The sequence below is a fragment of the Mus caroli genome, chromosome 18 (genome assembly GCF_900094665.2).
Source record: "Mus caroli chromosome 18, CAROLI_EIJ_v1.1, whole genome shotgun sequence".
Taxonomy (NCBI): Eukaryota; Metazoa; Chordata; class Mammalia; order Rodentia; family Muridae; genus Mus; species Mus caroli.
The window spans coordinates 11,190,383-11,206,428 of NC_034587.1; the positions used below are offsets into that span (position 1 = coordinate 11,190,383).

The 16,046-nt window shown below is 41.8% G+C and overlaps 1 protein-coding gene across 5 annotated transcripts in view; it reads right to left on the reverse strand.

The window, feature by feature from the left end:
• Nucleotides 1-16,046, reverse strand: part of Ss18 (SS18 subunit of BAF chromatin remodeling complex) — a 56,130-nt gene that overhangs the window by 17,372 nt on the left and 22,712 nt on the right. For 3 of the 5 annotated variants that reach the window (XM_021150366.2, XM_021150365.2, XM_021150367.2), the window contains exons 4-5: nucleotides 11,463-11,616; nucleotides 7,394-7,615 (exon numbers count right to left, since the gene is read on the reverse strand). In XM_021150366.2, the coding sequence (XP_021006025.1) occupies nucleotides 7,394-7,615; nucleotides 11,463-11,616 (376 nt within the window). The remainder of the gene's footprint in view (nucleotides 1-7,393; nucleotides 7,616-11,462; nucleotides 11,617-16,046) is intronic. The other 2 variants (XM_021150369.2, XM_021150368.2) reach the window with 1 other exon arrangement.

Here is a 16,046-nt window from a genome sequence, read left to right on the forward strand (position 1 = left end):
ACCACTGGGTTATTGCTCTATTCATGAGTGTTTGACATAATATGATAAAAAAGTTTTAATGCTATTACTCATAATTTGTTGTCAATCTGACTGCGCCTTTTAAAATTTCATTTTCAAGGAATGAAAGGTTTGCCTTATTTTTATTATCAAAAAAATGCCCAAAGAACTCCCAACTTAGAAGTAACAGTGCAGTTAGACCATATCTGTATACTGGAGCCAAAATGAAAGTCATAGCTAGGGGATGAGAGAATATCAAAAATCTATCACAACAAAATTTAGTCTCACTTGAAAGTCCTTCCAGGAGAAAGGAAATTCCAGCACAAGGCCCAGCCGGGCAAGACCATGCCACCCAAGCCCGATCTCTTGGGAATGCCAGCTGCTCCAAACCAGTTACCGCCCTCCTGTATTCTCTGTCACTTCCCCAAGAGACCCTCACATCACTCAGGATCAATGTAAATCCAGAGACAATGGGGCTGGATGGCACCGCAGACCAGGCATTCTGCACCACCCCCTGAAGGTGCATCCGTGAAAGAGTTTAAAACCTCAATTCTGATTATCTAGGGCACACATGATTTTCCTTAACACACTAACGGAAACAAGTTAAAGGACAAAGGCTACCAACTCTACAAATGCACACCCTAGAATAAAGAAGCATTCCAAAACGAATGTTACATAATCATTGCTGCAAATAACAGCAGCATATGTTCTCACTTCACAGATACTCCTGTTTCTATATAATGCTGATATCAGATACACTACAAAGTAGATAATACATACACAAAGATGTAGAATACCTCATTAATCTAAGATAAAATTTTTCATGTATTTTGCAAAGGACATAAACCAAATATTTACCATTTCCACTCTAATCCATTTTGAATTTTACAACTTATTACACAGTCTACAATAACAATTCTACATTAAACACAAAAAAAATAGCCCAAAATTGCTATACTTTATGTCACTGAAATCATGAGCTCCAAGAAAATTTTGTCAAGAAGCAAATTTGAGTGCTTCTTATTATGTACCAGGCCCAAGGCAAGGAGCCAGGGTGACAGACAGATGTGACAGGTATTGTAACATCTCAGGGGCTTACACTAAGACCAAAAAGAACTTACAAATGTTAATAGTTCATTAATTTGAGAAGAAATGGTGTTTTTTAAAATCATTTTTCATACACACACATACATATGCACATCCACTTCTATCTTCACACACAAACGACCTTCCCAGACATTTATTTACAGTAACTGTTTTAATGGCTGTGATTCTCAGTCCTGCTGACATTCACCACATTTCTGGTGGTCCCCGAGAGGGTGCTGCCACCTGAGAGTAGAGGACAGACACAGAGTCCCCATAACAAGGAATTAGCTACAACCTCAAGACCGTCACTAGCAGTGGGGTAAGACACTCTACTCTGGTTTTCTTATGGTCATCGCAGGCATTTTCACAAACTATTCTGATTACTGTATTATGGATACTGCTTCCCAGTGATTAAAAAATTAAAAAAAAACTGAGTATGTTATGGATTAATAAATGTAGCAACAGACAAAGCTAGGGCATATTTTAGTTAGCAGCCCTCACTAAATACTTATAGTTTGAACTAAACTCCACAGTGACTCATAAAGAAATTCGTAGGTAAACATCTGTTGGTGACTGAACTGAATTCCAAAACCTCTGGATTGGTTGGCACAGTGACAATCTGTTGTGAAGAACCCTGTCTAAGTAGACAGTCTTGGGGATGGGCAACATCAGAGCGCCTCGCTTGGGGTCAGGAGTCCAGCACAGCTGCTACGCTGTTTGCCTAGTATTCACAAAGCACCAGTGTGGATCCCAGCATCACAGGCACCTGGCTTGATGATTACAATGCCACAGCAGAAGGACACACACCTAGCCAGTCAATTATCACTCATGATGCACAGTGACCGAAGCAAACAGAGCATCTGACTGTCATGAACAAAGAGTATAGAGAAAGAAAAATAAACAATTACATAATGAAAACTACGGAGATTTCTATGAACAGCCTAAGTGTATGTTACTGTGCCTATAGACTATGTGTATGGAATCATTTAAAACATATCAAGTCTGGCAGTGTCTCCTAGTCCATGTTCTAGGCTTCTTACATCTTCTGGAGTTTTCACATTAATCAGAGGTTAACTTTTCTAAGTAGAAACTGGCGTATTATAACAAAATAGCTGGTCTGGACTACAACAGAAAGGCTGCAATACACGTCAAACCCTGGATTCACAGCAACTGCGGGATCGGCAATATTCTTAACATCTGCCAGTCTTGATGGTAAGGAAGAACAAAGATAACACGATCCAGTCGTCCAAAACACTGGTCACCAAACAAGACATTCCCATGGAATACTTCAAGTAACTCTTTTGTTTTCTAACTTTCTATTCTTGAAATTTAGTGAGTGAATCATGACTTGCTCCCTTAATTTCATAGTAGTGAGGCCAGTACGGGAAAAACTCCCCTATAGTCTCCCATATACTATAGTTGTCTTAATTTCAATATTGGATGTCCTACAGTTCCTACATTGGACTAATGTAGATTTATCATGGGGGTAATCTATTGATCAAATCTACCCACCCAATGGAGTCCACAGCACAGGTAAACTACGTGTGCATCTTCTCATAACCGTGCTAGGTGAGCCATGTCTCCCGGTGCTGGAGGAGGAGAGAACAGAAACATCATCCCACTGCCCTTTCTGGATGCTGCCTCCGCACCTCTTCTGCTTCCTGATGTGGTCTGTGCCCTGGGACAATAACCTAACACATTACACGTAGAATGGTACTCAGCTGTGCTCTACGAGTTCTCCAAAAAGTCACAAAACCTAAAGGCGGTTTGGAAACCACTCACACCTGCTCTCCACTCAGAAGTGAGGCAAGCCCTCGAGAATAGAAATAAGTTAAGATGATACTGCTGCCCTATGACAATTGGAAAAAAAAAAAAAATCAACGTCAATGCTTATGTCTATCTAAAAAGAAAAAGCTTGGTTATCACCATCGTTCATGGTGGGAGTAATAGTGTGGGGTGGGCAGGTCAGAAGATAACTCTCGAGTTATTTGTGTTTTGCCTGCATCAGTCTCCTTGGAACTAGAATTCTGGACGGTTGTGAGCCATCACGTGGGTGCTGGGAATTGAACCAGGTCCTCTGCAAGAGTAGCAAGTCCAGCCTTACCCACTGGACCATCTCTCCAGCCTTCAAAGGACGACACGACTTCCAGGAGTTAGTTCTCCCCTTTTACCACAGACACCTTAGAGTCAAGCTCAGGCTCTCCAGGGTGTGTAGCCACCACGTAGTCACACTGGCCTACTTCACTTAATCTTTAAGAATTTGAATCAATTTATCAAAAGCCCCAAGCTCAAAGCTTGAATCTAATTCCTAAGAGTTACATTCATAGAGCTCTTGAAGCACATTCTTAACACAAAACAATTGTGGAACTCTTTACACCTGACATTTCATTTCTGTTAAGTAAAGCAAGCTACACTTAATGTTTATGAATGAATAATACACTGCTTCTAGCAAATAGAACTGTGGGCCATTTCCAGAGGCTTTTTCTGTTCTCATTTGTGGGTTTTTGCTTGATTAAACATCTTTCCAGATTATGACATGACATTTAGTTCCAATTCCTAGTCATTAAGGAAACAGACGTGCATAACCCCAAGCAGTCTTCTCTGCACCAGGCTGTGAACAGAGAAGCTCCACTTCCGGCCTCTTTGGCTTTCAGTTCTATCGCACCTCGCTCCATGCAGGTGTGTACATGGGCACACGGCTCTAACAGTAAAGGCTCCAAGGGACAACTGAAGACCTTCACCTGGACAAGACTGAATTAAGATGGGGAGGCAGATGCTGAGATGCCTGTTATATTTAGACTGGTGTGCCACAAGTTTAATACTAAAATTTGCTCAAAGAGAGCACAGAGATTATTTTGCTAAAATTATAGTTCAATAACTGAGTTGAAAAAAAATTCTATTTTCTCAACTTCTAGATGTGTAAAACTCAACAAACTGAGAGTAGATACCAATCACAATGCCATCACATATCCAATGGATACTATCCCATATCCATGGATGGATACTATCACATATATAGATACTTAGATACTATCACATATATATGGATACCATCACATATAACCTGTTTAAAAGCCAACTGCTGCAAATATGCGTTTCAATAACACAAATATACAAAAGTATAACTAGTATAATTTTTTTACAGAGTCTTGCTGTGTTGCTCAGGCTGGTTCACACTCCCTGGCTGCTCAGCCTCTGCAGCTAACATTGAGGCAGATACTATGGTATATTTTAACAAGTTTCAACGATTTGTTACTATCTTTCTAACTTTCAAACTTTCTCACAAACTACTCAAAAGCTAAAACAAGTTTTTACTGGTGAGGTCCAACTAGAAAGGGGAGGTTGGGAGGGAGCTGGAGCTGCTATAAGGGAGAGGACTAGAGTACGTGTTGAGGCAGGGGCTAAAGGGGTGATCTGGGCACAGGAAGGCAGGTGGACAAGCTAGAAAAGGTGTAAGGAAACACATACATGGAAATAGCGTAATGGAACCCAGCACCTTAAAGTCCAAAGGGTTCCACATCCGACCACTCTGCCTCACTCTACTGCGTGGCCTGACTACATCAGCCCCAGTAGTCAGCTAACAAACTCATTCTCTACTTCTTAAACAACCTAAAAGATAAAAATGAATAAAATTTCTACACGTTGATTTATTTCATATGAATAAGTAAAATTACAATAAAAGAAATTGGAGAGTGTTTTTTCCCTTTAATATCACATTCAAAGTAGAAAGATTGGAAGGGGCGGCAGAATTCTTTCAATTTACAAGCGAGTGGGGGGAAGTGAGTTTAAACACTACCAGAATGAATGCATTTAGACTCTCCCTGCAGTGTTCCTGTTAGGAACCTACTGCCGTTCTGGGGTTGAGGGTAGGTGAGAGGTGTAGCTCGCTGGTAGAATACTTGTGTGGTAGGTGTGCACTTGTGTGGTAGGTGTGTACTTGTGGGTACAGCCTCAGCAAGAAGAGAAAACTATAACGTATATAGTCAGTTTACAAAAGTATCATTATGCATGAATACAAACACATTAGCAAATGATACAATGCACTAGTGAATTGCCACAGAACTCGAAGCTGTTACGTTTTTCAATTGTGATGGGTCACTTGACAAACCCTTCCTTCCTCCCTTTTCTCAAACGTGCTGTTGAATGTGCTGAGAGCTCATCCTACCAGTGACCACTAACCATAAGCTGCATCTTAGAATTTAGTTTCCATGACTCAAAAGCCCTGTTAATAAAAAAATGGTGGCACATGACTGTCATCCCAGAACTAACCAGGCCGAGGAAGGCCAACTAGGATACACAACCAAACTGTATTTCGAAATGAACAACTAGGGGCTGAAGAGGTGGCTCAGTGGTTACAAGCGCTTGTTCTTACAGAGGAACTGGGTTTGGCTCCCAGCATCAACATGGTGACCCACAATCGTCCACTAACTCCATTCCTGGGGATGCCCTCTTCTGACCTCCAAAGGAAGCAGACACACACATGTGCACAGGCATTCATGCAGGAAAACACACACACATAAATTAAATCTTAACAACAACAACAACAAAAAACAACTCCCAGTAGAAAACAATACAACTACTTTTAAGTATTTTTTTCAGTGTTTCTTAATACAGAGATAAATGTTAAAATATGAGGCTTGTCTAAGGATTTTTGCCCTTTACAATGCAAACAAAAACATTAAAGAAACCTTTATTAAATCTGAGACTTGGGGCAGGGCAGAACCATGGACTAAACTTTTGGTCCTGAAAGAAATTTTTAAGAGGAGAAAATGCAAAAAAAGTTCCCTTTCATCTTTAGAACTTTTTAAGCTGCCTAAAAAGGGACCACCTGCAATGTTGTGTGTGCTAATCTCTGCCGTCTACACAGGGAAATATTTAAATATGGCTTACTGTTATAAAAACTACCTAAAAAAAGGTTTTATGATGAAACAAACAAAACAAACAATTTTTTAATGAAACTTTTATTTGTCAAATCAGCTTCTGATTCAATGGGTCCCAGGTAACGTGAGCACCTCTAATCCAAATTATATAACTGTACTTGTATTTTGAAATTATAATATTTGATCATAAATAATTTTAACACAAGCCCAACTTCCTCTGAGTGATCTGATTTTTTTTTTTTTTTTTTGGTATCAATCAAATTTGAGGCTCACTACATTTTATAGTGAAATAGTTTTACGGTGGTAATGTGCCAAATGCTTTAACATAGCAATTAGCAGAACAGAGCGCCACTTATCAGCTTTTAGTTATTATTTACTTAAAAGAGAACCATGGTAACAACTTCACTAAGACTACTAATAAACTGTAGTGCACTCCAGCATGCTAAGTAGCTAGCTAGGGGTGCGGAGGCACCCTCACTAAACACTGGAAGGCAAACCCTTCCCTGCCTCAAACACCAGGAAAGCCATCTGGAGTTACCAGAAGTTCCCCAGCAAGTGAAAGAGAACAAGGCTGGCGAGCTTGTTTGTGAGGGCAGACGGTGTGCCCGCTTGCTTAGGTAACTTACCCAGTGGCCAGCATTAAGAAACAATCCAACACAGAACCCCAAATAAAAGGTGCAAAAGGCAAACCAAGTGCAATTTAATTTACAAACACAAATAAAAAGACTCAAGGCAGCTTCAACTCATGCGCACAGCTGTGACTCAGTTGACACTTAAGACAGAGGCTGCCTCAAATGACCAAAACAAATACACATTCGACTCAAGGAAAACAGAAACGTTCAGTTCTGGGGCTTACGCTTGCTATCCCAGCAATGGAGGAGCTGAGGCAGAACTTCCCCCAGTCTGGGCCAGCCTCAACTACAGAGTAGAAACCTGTCTTAAAAAGCATCCCCTTCATACCAGCTTGGTTGTAAGAGCCAGAGACCTAGGGTATCTGGTGACAGACAGTGTCTACTAGACACAACAGGGAAAACGTACCTATGAAACCTCAATAAAACAGTTGCTGGTGAGATGGCTCAGCGGGTAAGAGAGTGTTCAAATCCCAGCAACCACATGGTGGCTCACAACCATCCGCAATGAGATCCGATGCCCTCTTCTGGTGCGTCTGAAGACAGCTACAGTGTACTTATATATAACAATAAATAAATCTTTAAAACAAAAAACAGTTGCCTAAACAGGACCAGTATGACAATGCCAGGTGAAATGGCAATATGCACAGAGAAGATTCCACAAGGAATCCCTACACCTAGTGATGAGCTACACGTGGGCTACACCCCAATAATAATAAGAAAGAGATCCCGAGTTGGGAGGAGGGGTGTGAAGGAGCTGGAGCTGGGGAAGAGAGGGACAGGAGTGCTGTGGGCAGTTACCTTGATTTGGTTGCATATTCATGTTTGGTCTGGGACCATAGTTTCCCATTGGCTGCCCCTGACTCATTGTCATCTGGTTCTGCACGGGCATGCTCTGGGATGACGGCACAGAATGGTTGTAACCTCCCATGGAGCCATGGCTACTTGAAGGCATATTCATGGAGCTGTTTGTCATGCTGAGCTGACTGGGTCCAGGTCCCTGCATTGGCATATGGTTAGGCCCTTCAAAGAGAAATGGTCAGAACGGACAGAGTTACGGAGGTGCATGGTACAAGTCTGTTTTTCATTACTGAACTAACAGTCTAAGCAACAAACTGAATACTTAATCAACAGGAAATAAGCAAACAGCTTAAATGGTAACTAACTCTGATCAGGTACATGGTGTCAGTTTCCCAGGTTAGTGATGAGGAAACTGATCGTGGAAAACCAGGACTTGCCTGGAGAGGAACAGGAAGGAATCCAAGCTTGCTAGGACAGCGAAGACTCACAGAGCAGTACTGTGAAGTAGTAGCAGACACAAGCAACTGAATGAACAGGTCACTGAAGCACAGAGTGTAAAAATATGCCAAATACATAAAATAGTTAGAAGTAAACGATAACGGGAGTGTTTATATCCATGGGCCACAGATACAGAGGTCACAGAGAGGGCGGGGACAGCTGGAAAAAGCATCCAGTAAGGTCCCTACCTCATTCCTTCCACTACAACTAATTTCATATGTATAAAAAATTCAAACTCCCCCTCCCCACAGAAGGGGAGGAGAGAGGGGGAGACTGGGAGAAGAAGGGGACTGGATATTGGGATGTAAAGTGAACAAATTAATTAACTAATTAATTAGTGAAAAATTAAATATTAAAAGAGAAACAAAACATAAAAACTAACTTCAAACATGAGAACTTTGGAAACAATGCTGGAAAGGGAAGGCCTTGAGTATGCTTGGAAGCTCAGAGCCGTGTTAAATGGATGCACTTAACTCCATAAAAGCAAGTTTGAACATAACAGAAAAACCTAAAGTAGAAGTTGAGGACCTGGCTCAGTTGGTAAAGTGCTAACCATGAGGCATGAGGACCTGGGTTTGGCTCACCCAGATGTATGTAAAATGCAGGGGGAGACACCATACTCCAGTAGTCCCTGGGCTTGCTGGTCAGCTAGTCTAGCCCAGTCAGTGAGGCCTAGGTTCAGGGGGACCCTGCCTCAAACCTCTGACCCAGCACATTATGAAGAATCACTTTCATACACAGCTGAAGGAATACAAATCTAAGCAAGTACTGTTTCATTTGGAACAATTTGCAATGACAGGCAAATTTTAAAATGTCCTGGTTTTGGTTTGGTTTGATGACACAAATATTCTGTAGCAGCCTGGCCTCAAATTCACTATGCAGTAAAGGATGAGTATGGACTCCTGAGCCTCCACCTCAGGTGTTGGGATTACAGGCATGCACCACTACACCTAGCTTAAAATGTAGTTAGGATCCAATACTTTAACTTCTAGGAACATACAGGTAGAAAGTTTTGGGGTACACATATGTAATGGATGCAAAAATTTATACATGTGCATAGGCATACCAAAAGACTTTAAGCTTCCAGGAAATGGCATACAGACTAGAAACATCCACCAAGAAGGATGTGAGACTGGAGAGATGGCTAGTGGTTAAATGCACCGGCTCCTCCCGGAGCACTGGGTTTGATTCTCAGAACCCACCACAACTCATGACTGTTGGTAACTAAAGTCCCAAGGGATCCTACACCCTTTCCTGGCTTCCTTGGGCACCACACACACACACATACATTCCAGACAGACAGACAAACACGGAAAACATTTTTATTTAAAAAAAAAAAGGATGCAGCATGGCCACCAAGAGAATGAGACAGTTCTCCATACACTGAAGGTAGAGCTTATGTAAAGGGCATTTCCTTTAGGGAGGAAGGGAAAAAGGGACAGAGGGAGGGAGAGAGAGGGGGAAGGAGGGAGGCGGGGAGGGAGGAAGGAAGGAAACCAAAATCTACACGAGCCCTCTTTCTTTCTCCCCATACCCAGAACCAAGCATTCGGAGAGGCAAGGGGTTCAGGAACTTCAGTGTCTTTTGATTTTGGTTCTGGGCTCGGAGATTTACCTTCTAGGCTTAACAAAAAACAAAAACCAGTAATGACAAATTTCTTTTTTGATAAATTTAATTCAAAGGGAAAAAAAGCTGTGATTGATTTTTTTTTAGCCAAGATCAAATGATGTAAGTGACACTAAAATCAAGGTGATATAAATGAACTACAAAAACTATGCTAGGAAATTAAACTCATGGAAGGAAATATACGCTATTGGCCTTTCAAATTCTCTTATACCAAATAGTAAACTTTGTACTTTTAAGACAGTAATGGGTATTTAGAAATTGCTTTAGAAGCTCTAGAGTAGTCTAGAAAATCTCTTCATTAGTTGATAATCTTTTCTCTTTAATCTTAGGGGTGTGTGAGAGATGGCTTAGCAGGTAAAAGTAGTTCCTGCTGTGCAAGCCCACTGATCTAAGCTCAGTGCACACACCGGAAACCCAGCATTCCTAGTGAGACAGAAGAGCAGCCCACAGGCAGCTGGCCTGAGCACACAGCTACAGTAGGAACAAGACGGACAGAGACCCCGAAACCTCCCTGACTTCCAGACACAGCCACATACATAAGAAGAAGCATTTAGCACTTTTAATAAAAAGAACAAATCTCTATTACATAATGCTTTATAGGTAAACCAATATGTCAAGCTAAAAGTAATTATTTGTTTCTCAGAGGTTTCGTTGGTCTTAGGCCTCACTGTACTCTGGAGAGCTGGCTAATATTCTAAACCACACAACCTCACAGAGCTCGCAACTGGCTAACCCAGGCTAGCACAGTGTCCCAGTTCTCAAGCTGCTGTCCTAGAGAGCCAGACATGAACTTGGCAAGCAACTTTCTCTCAACTACAGCCTAACCGGAAACTAAAAAGTAGTCTGTGTATACTCCTCTCTCCATGCTGTGTGGGGGCCATCAGTGTGTGAACCTTAGCAGGAAACAGATGAGTGACAGAAACACCATTTACCGCCAGCATTAGCAGCTGCACACCGATCTTCTAAAGCAGTCTACTTTATCTCTTGGCTCAGTGCTCTCCCTTGGAGTCTTTTAGTATGTCCGTCCTCCTTGGACACCAATGCAACAAAAGGCACAGCCAGCCAAGTAAGAGACTATGCTGGACATTTCAATTATCAGGCTAATAATAAAATGGTTCTGCTATGTTAATTTACTCTATTGGTAATTGAACAGTGCTCTTTGCTTTCTGGCTAATGAAAATAATCTTTGTCCCCAGAAAGTAAAAATATGCTCTTATTAAAGGAAGAGTACACTTTATTAAAACCTATGCTATGGACTATCTATTATAAAACACAATAGTTTTCAAGGTAACCAGATAAACACCCAAATGGCCTGAGCAGGTCAGTGTTGTACTGCTGCTACCGCCAGGCAGGTAAAGGGAAGGACGCAATGTTAAGAAAGCTTACATTAGCCTTCTGCTTTTAATACTGCTTCTAAATCAACTTCAGATTAGCCATAATCTATAAATATATGTACTAATAACAATCTTGATTTGGCTTCAGGAATATCTGCAAGGAAAAATACCCTAGGCACTTCAGGGGCAATTCTGTTCCTGTCCCCATGTGGTTTTGCAGTGTCCCTACTTCTGAGATCAATGTATTTTCAGGTAAATAAACATTATGGTACTTTTCATGAACAGGTTTTAATTCTTAAGCCATGGCACAATCCCTTTCCCCCCCAAAAGCTTCTAAAGCCGACTGTATTGCATAGTTTCAGACAGACTAAATTTAGCCAGTTCTGTTCATCAGAGGAATGCTGTGTGTCAGCTACATCAAAGCCCAAGGGCAGCCTGATAAACACTGAATACAGGTCACGTCGCTCTGTAGCTAACAAACTCGAAGCGAGCCTGTACTCGGGGGCATTCAAAGCAGTTTTGTCATCAACAATCTAGTATCCCCGGAGCCCCCATGTCGTTCCAGTTGCTAAGCAACTCTGGTGTTAATGTCTTAGAGGAGAAAAACTTACCAGGCATCTGGCCGTTCATCTGGTTCTGCATGTGTGGTGCAGGAGGGCCCCCACCCACCATTCCATCTGAAGGCATGTTGTGAGAGCGGGGAGGGGGTGGAGGGCCACTCTGACTCATCCCTCCAGGACCCATTGGCATAGTCTGTGTGGGTGGCTGAAAGAAGACAGCTTAGTCAAACAAGAGGAATGGCAGAATAATGTATGAAAGATTCATATGGAATCACTGCTGTCTATATTACTAAACTGGATATAAACAAAACAATAAATCCATTTCAGTGTCTTCTGATGCATTTTAATGATGCATTTATTAATATCATATTTAATATCCCTCATAACTTCAGTGCCTTGGAAAGCAGACTACAGTTAAAGTGTGTTTTAACTTTTAAAATCTCACAGGGAAAGAAATTTTCTAACAGGCTATATAAACTTTATTTATGATCTCTAATGTGTCTATTGTTGTTATTTAAGTTACATTTAAAAAACTAAGTGTCCTTTCCTTATGAAGATATCTAGATGTTTACTAATAGTAGATTTTTACCTGCAAAGGAGATAACAGCAGCAAAATACATAAAAGGAACAAGAAGTCTCAGAGAACGCTGTCAAGAGGGTAAGTACCGGCACTGGGAGAATGCTTTAAATAGGAGCTGGCAGCTCGGCTCAACAGCTCTGTGCTAGTCACTACTATAGGGTGGGAATGTTACGGGTGGCCTCTAAACAGGGGCCTCTAAACTTTGACAATCCTAATGAAAATACTCACTAAACCTGAGAGTTCACAAAAGAGTGAAAGGACATGCACATGTGAGCGCGCGCACATACACATACACACATGCGAGTGCATGTGCCTGCACACAAACACACCTTCGACACCTGTCTCCCTTCTTATGGGGGAAAAGGAAAATAGCTGGTTAGTTTCTCTCTAGATCCTCATTTCGGCCTGTAGGGTAGGAAGGCACATATATGCATACATACTTACACACATACACACACACGTGCGCACACACACATATGTACTCAGTTATAATCCACACATCTGTCCTGCCCTTTCCTTCCAGACCTTATGGTAATGTCCAGTCCAGCAGTTCCTCACATTTACCACCTGTAGTTACTATATAGCTTTCCAGATGTGAATACAGCAGCACACAGAAGACAGACACACTGTTCTTCAGCCAACAGCACATAGAAAAAAATTACAACTTTTAACCTCTTTATTAGTAAATCCAGTAAATCACTAACCTTTAGAATTTTTAAATCTCATCTTCAGGTCTTTGTCTACCTTTATACACTTAACAATTTAGTTCTGATTTAAAAAAAAAAAAAATCCACCAAATCACACATCTCACTTTTAATTACATACCTCAATTCCAATCTGATTGTAATTCAATCTCCAATTCATCTTGAATCACTATCATCATTACTAGGTATAACAAACAAACTCTCCTGCTAATGAGAGCTAATAAGTGCTGGGAAACACAAATGAGCAAACAAAACAAGACACAACCTGAAGGCTCTACAAAGCAAGTTTGGGAGAATGAATTGAAAGCTCCCCCTTCAGAAAGAGGGGTCAAATAAATGTAAGACCACACGCTAGACCTTGGACTTTTCTTTGACTGTGTTGAGCTCAGAGGTTGAGCCCAGTAGAAAGCTAGAGTTCTTTGGAATCTCTGACAACCAGAAAAAAAGAAAATTTAAGTATAAAAGTTCAGAAGATCCACGTGAAGCGGGGAAAACAGTAGCCAGGAGGTGACAGTGACGCAGATGGCTGGAAGGTGACTGACTGCTGGGGCAGGCCCAAAGTCACAGGGTTCTCAAGAAGCTCAAGCTCACAGGAGAGGACACAATCTCTTCTTAGACCAGTGTCCTACTTAATAGATCAGCCGCACTCAACGTAAGGTAATCTCTGGGTATTTCAACACCAGAGGCAAACGGCTCCCTTTGGAAGAAAGCAACACCAACGTGTACTGCTTTTGTTTAGCCACAACGTAGGTTAAAACCGCAGGGCATTAGGAAAAACAGGAAGTAATGTCCAACAGCAGCAGGATGGCTGTAACACTATCACAGTAAAAACTAGACGGAACAGCAAACAGTAGAGGGACAGAAACCCACACGTCCTGCTGAAGATACAGGCGCCATGGCAAATGTCGTCACCACTCAACAAGCTTACACGGAGGTACCACTGAATCTGGCAACTCCGTCTCCTGTACATATTCCAGAGCTGACAGCACACAGTCTTGGTACAATGTGGAGATAAAGCACTCACTCAGGGAGTCCCCCAGAAGAACCTCCAAGTGATAAACAAACAATGGACGATCATACAAGTGGGTACTATTTGGCCACACACAAACACAGTCATAGGGATGCCTGAAGGTCAGCAAAGGAGAAAGGCTGCACAGAAGAGGCCATCACATGACTCCAGTTTTGTACGTGCGCACTAGGGCAACTAGCACAAGGCAGGCCCAGAGTGTCCCAGCACCAAGAAAGGAAGAAAGGAGGGAGGCAAATGTAAAAAATGTCTCTGTTAAAAAAAGAAAAGAACTGACCCAGGCACTCTTGATCCAGATCTCTGTGAATTCAGCCCGCCTGGTCTACAGAGCTAGTTGTAGCACAGCCAGGGCTGCACAGTGAAACTCTGTCTTGAAAAACCAAAACCAAAACCAAACAAAACAAAAGCAAAAACCACCATCCACAATTTAAAACCTTTCCTGAAGAAATCACTTAATGAGCTTTTATTGTAGTTTTATGTCTAAATCACTTAGGAATAAAAAGAAAAAAATAGAAATTCATATGTAACCTTTCAGAAATCGAAAATAAGGAGAGCAGGTACCAATTCTTTAGGAACCCATTACTCCCTGACAAAGATATTTCAGGAAGAAAGGCTACAGGACATGTTTTCAGACACTAAAACTAATGCACAAAACCAGGGGCAAATCAAGTCCGGAGTAACATAAGCAATGTCACTCCAGGGATGAGGGTCAGGGCATGACCTGTGGAAATGACACAGTGCACCGAATCACAGTGAAGTCTAGAGAGCTCTCATGAAGAGAAGGCTCTGATAAACTTAATACTTCTACATAACAGCAATTAAGAACAGGAGTTGACCTGGCCAGGTGGCTCGGCAGCTAAGGGGGCTTGAGCCCCAAAATACAAGTCTGACGACCAGAGTGTGACCCCAAGAAGCCATTTAAGCTAGAAGGAGAGAACCACCCCCAGTGTCCTCCAATCCACAGCATACCACAGCCCCACAGCTCCCACTTACATATAAAATAACCATTCACAACCAAATAAAACTTAACAAAACTTTACAACACTATCATACTAGTGAAAGCACTCTTGCCCCCACAGTTTAAGAGATAGACAAAAATTTTACCCAACACTGATAGTAAAATAAACCAACTAGCAAATTAATGTCAGAAGCAAAATAGAAAAAAGCAACAACAAACTGGGGAAGGGACGCACATCACTGCTTCCTCACGGATGCAGACAGAGCACACATACAGAGTGCGTGAATCCATCACCGGCTAATCTGCCACCTGACGGCACTTATCCACTTATCATGAGAAGAGATGTGCGCTATCTGAAGAGAACACAGTTGGGAAAGAAGCCTGTCACGGAAGGATGTGTCACCTTCGCTCAATGCTTAAGGATAATGGGTTTCATCCTGCAGGTGTTCCAGAAAGTCTAACATCTATATGGACACGTGAAAGATTTGGCGTATCCAAAGGGCAATCTTAAGAACAATTACTAGCAAACACGAAGGCTAACTACAATAATAAAGACATGTGCTCAGTGCAAAGACAGACAAGCAGACCAGAACAAGAGCCTAGATGGTGGCTGTAATGGAGAACTCACACGGACAGGAAGAGAACGGCAAGTGACAGTCAGTGGGCAGTTAACACTTTCCAGTGAGTGGTGCTGATGAATGTGATCTGTGGATAAACTTTGCTTTTTGTCCCTACCAGAAACTCGACCTAGGACCTCATGCGTGCTGGTCAGCTGCCACTAAGCCACACCCCCCACCTGTTGAATAAATGAAGGAAATGCAGGCATACCTTCATAACTTTGGTACAGGAAGAGAAACATTTACATTAGAACTATTCATGCAATGATGTTTCAAGCAGACCATGGGAAATTTCAAAGTGGAAAGCATGTAAGAGAAACACAGATAGCAAAGACTTACAGGGTCCTGGGTTTGAAGCCCAGCATTGGTTCAGTTCTTATTTTTAAAACTCCTGCAGTCAATTACAAAAAGGTCAAAGAATAAAAAACTAGCCAAGAAAGGGACACTAGAAACTCTGGGGATGAGAGCATTGTTCTGACGAGTAGTAAAGTCCCCTACACCCTTCAAGGGATGGCGTTGTTGTGTATGAATGACATGTAAAAGGATACTTTACCTGCTCCCTTGCCTGGCGTGAGAATAACTGGCCATACTGTCTACTCCCAGGAACCTCTCTGTTCCACTGTTTAGCTCACTTCTAATTCCCATGTGTGTCAGTGCTCACTGTCTGTCAATTCTACTCTGCAGTAGGTTAACCACTGTATTACTTGCTAACTGTTGGGGCCTCCAGTCATCCAGTATCAACTTGATAA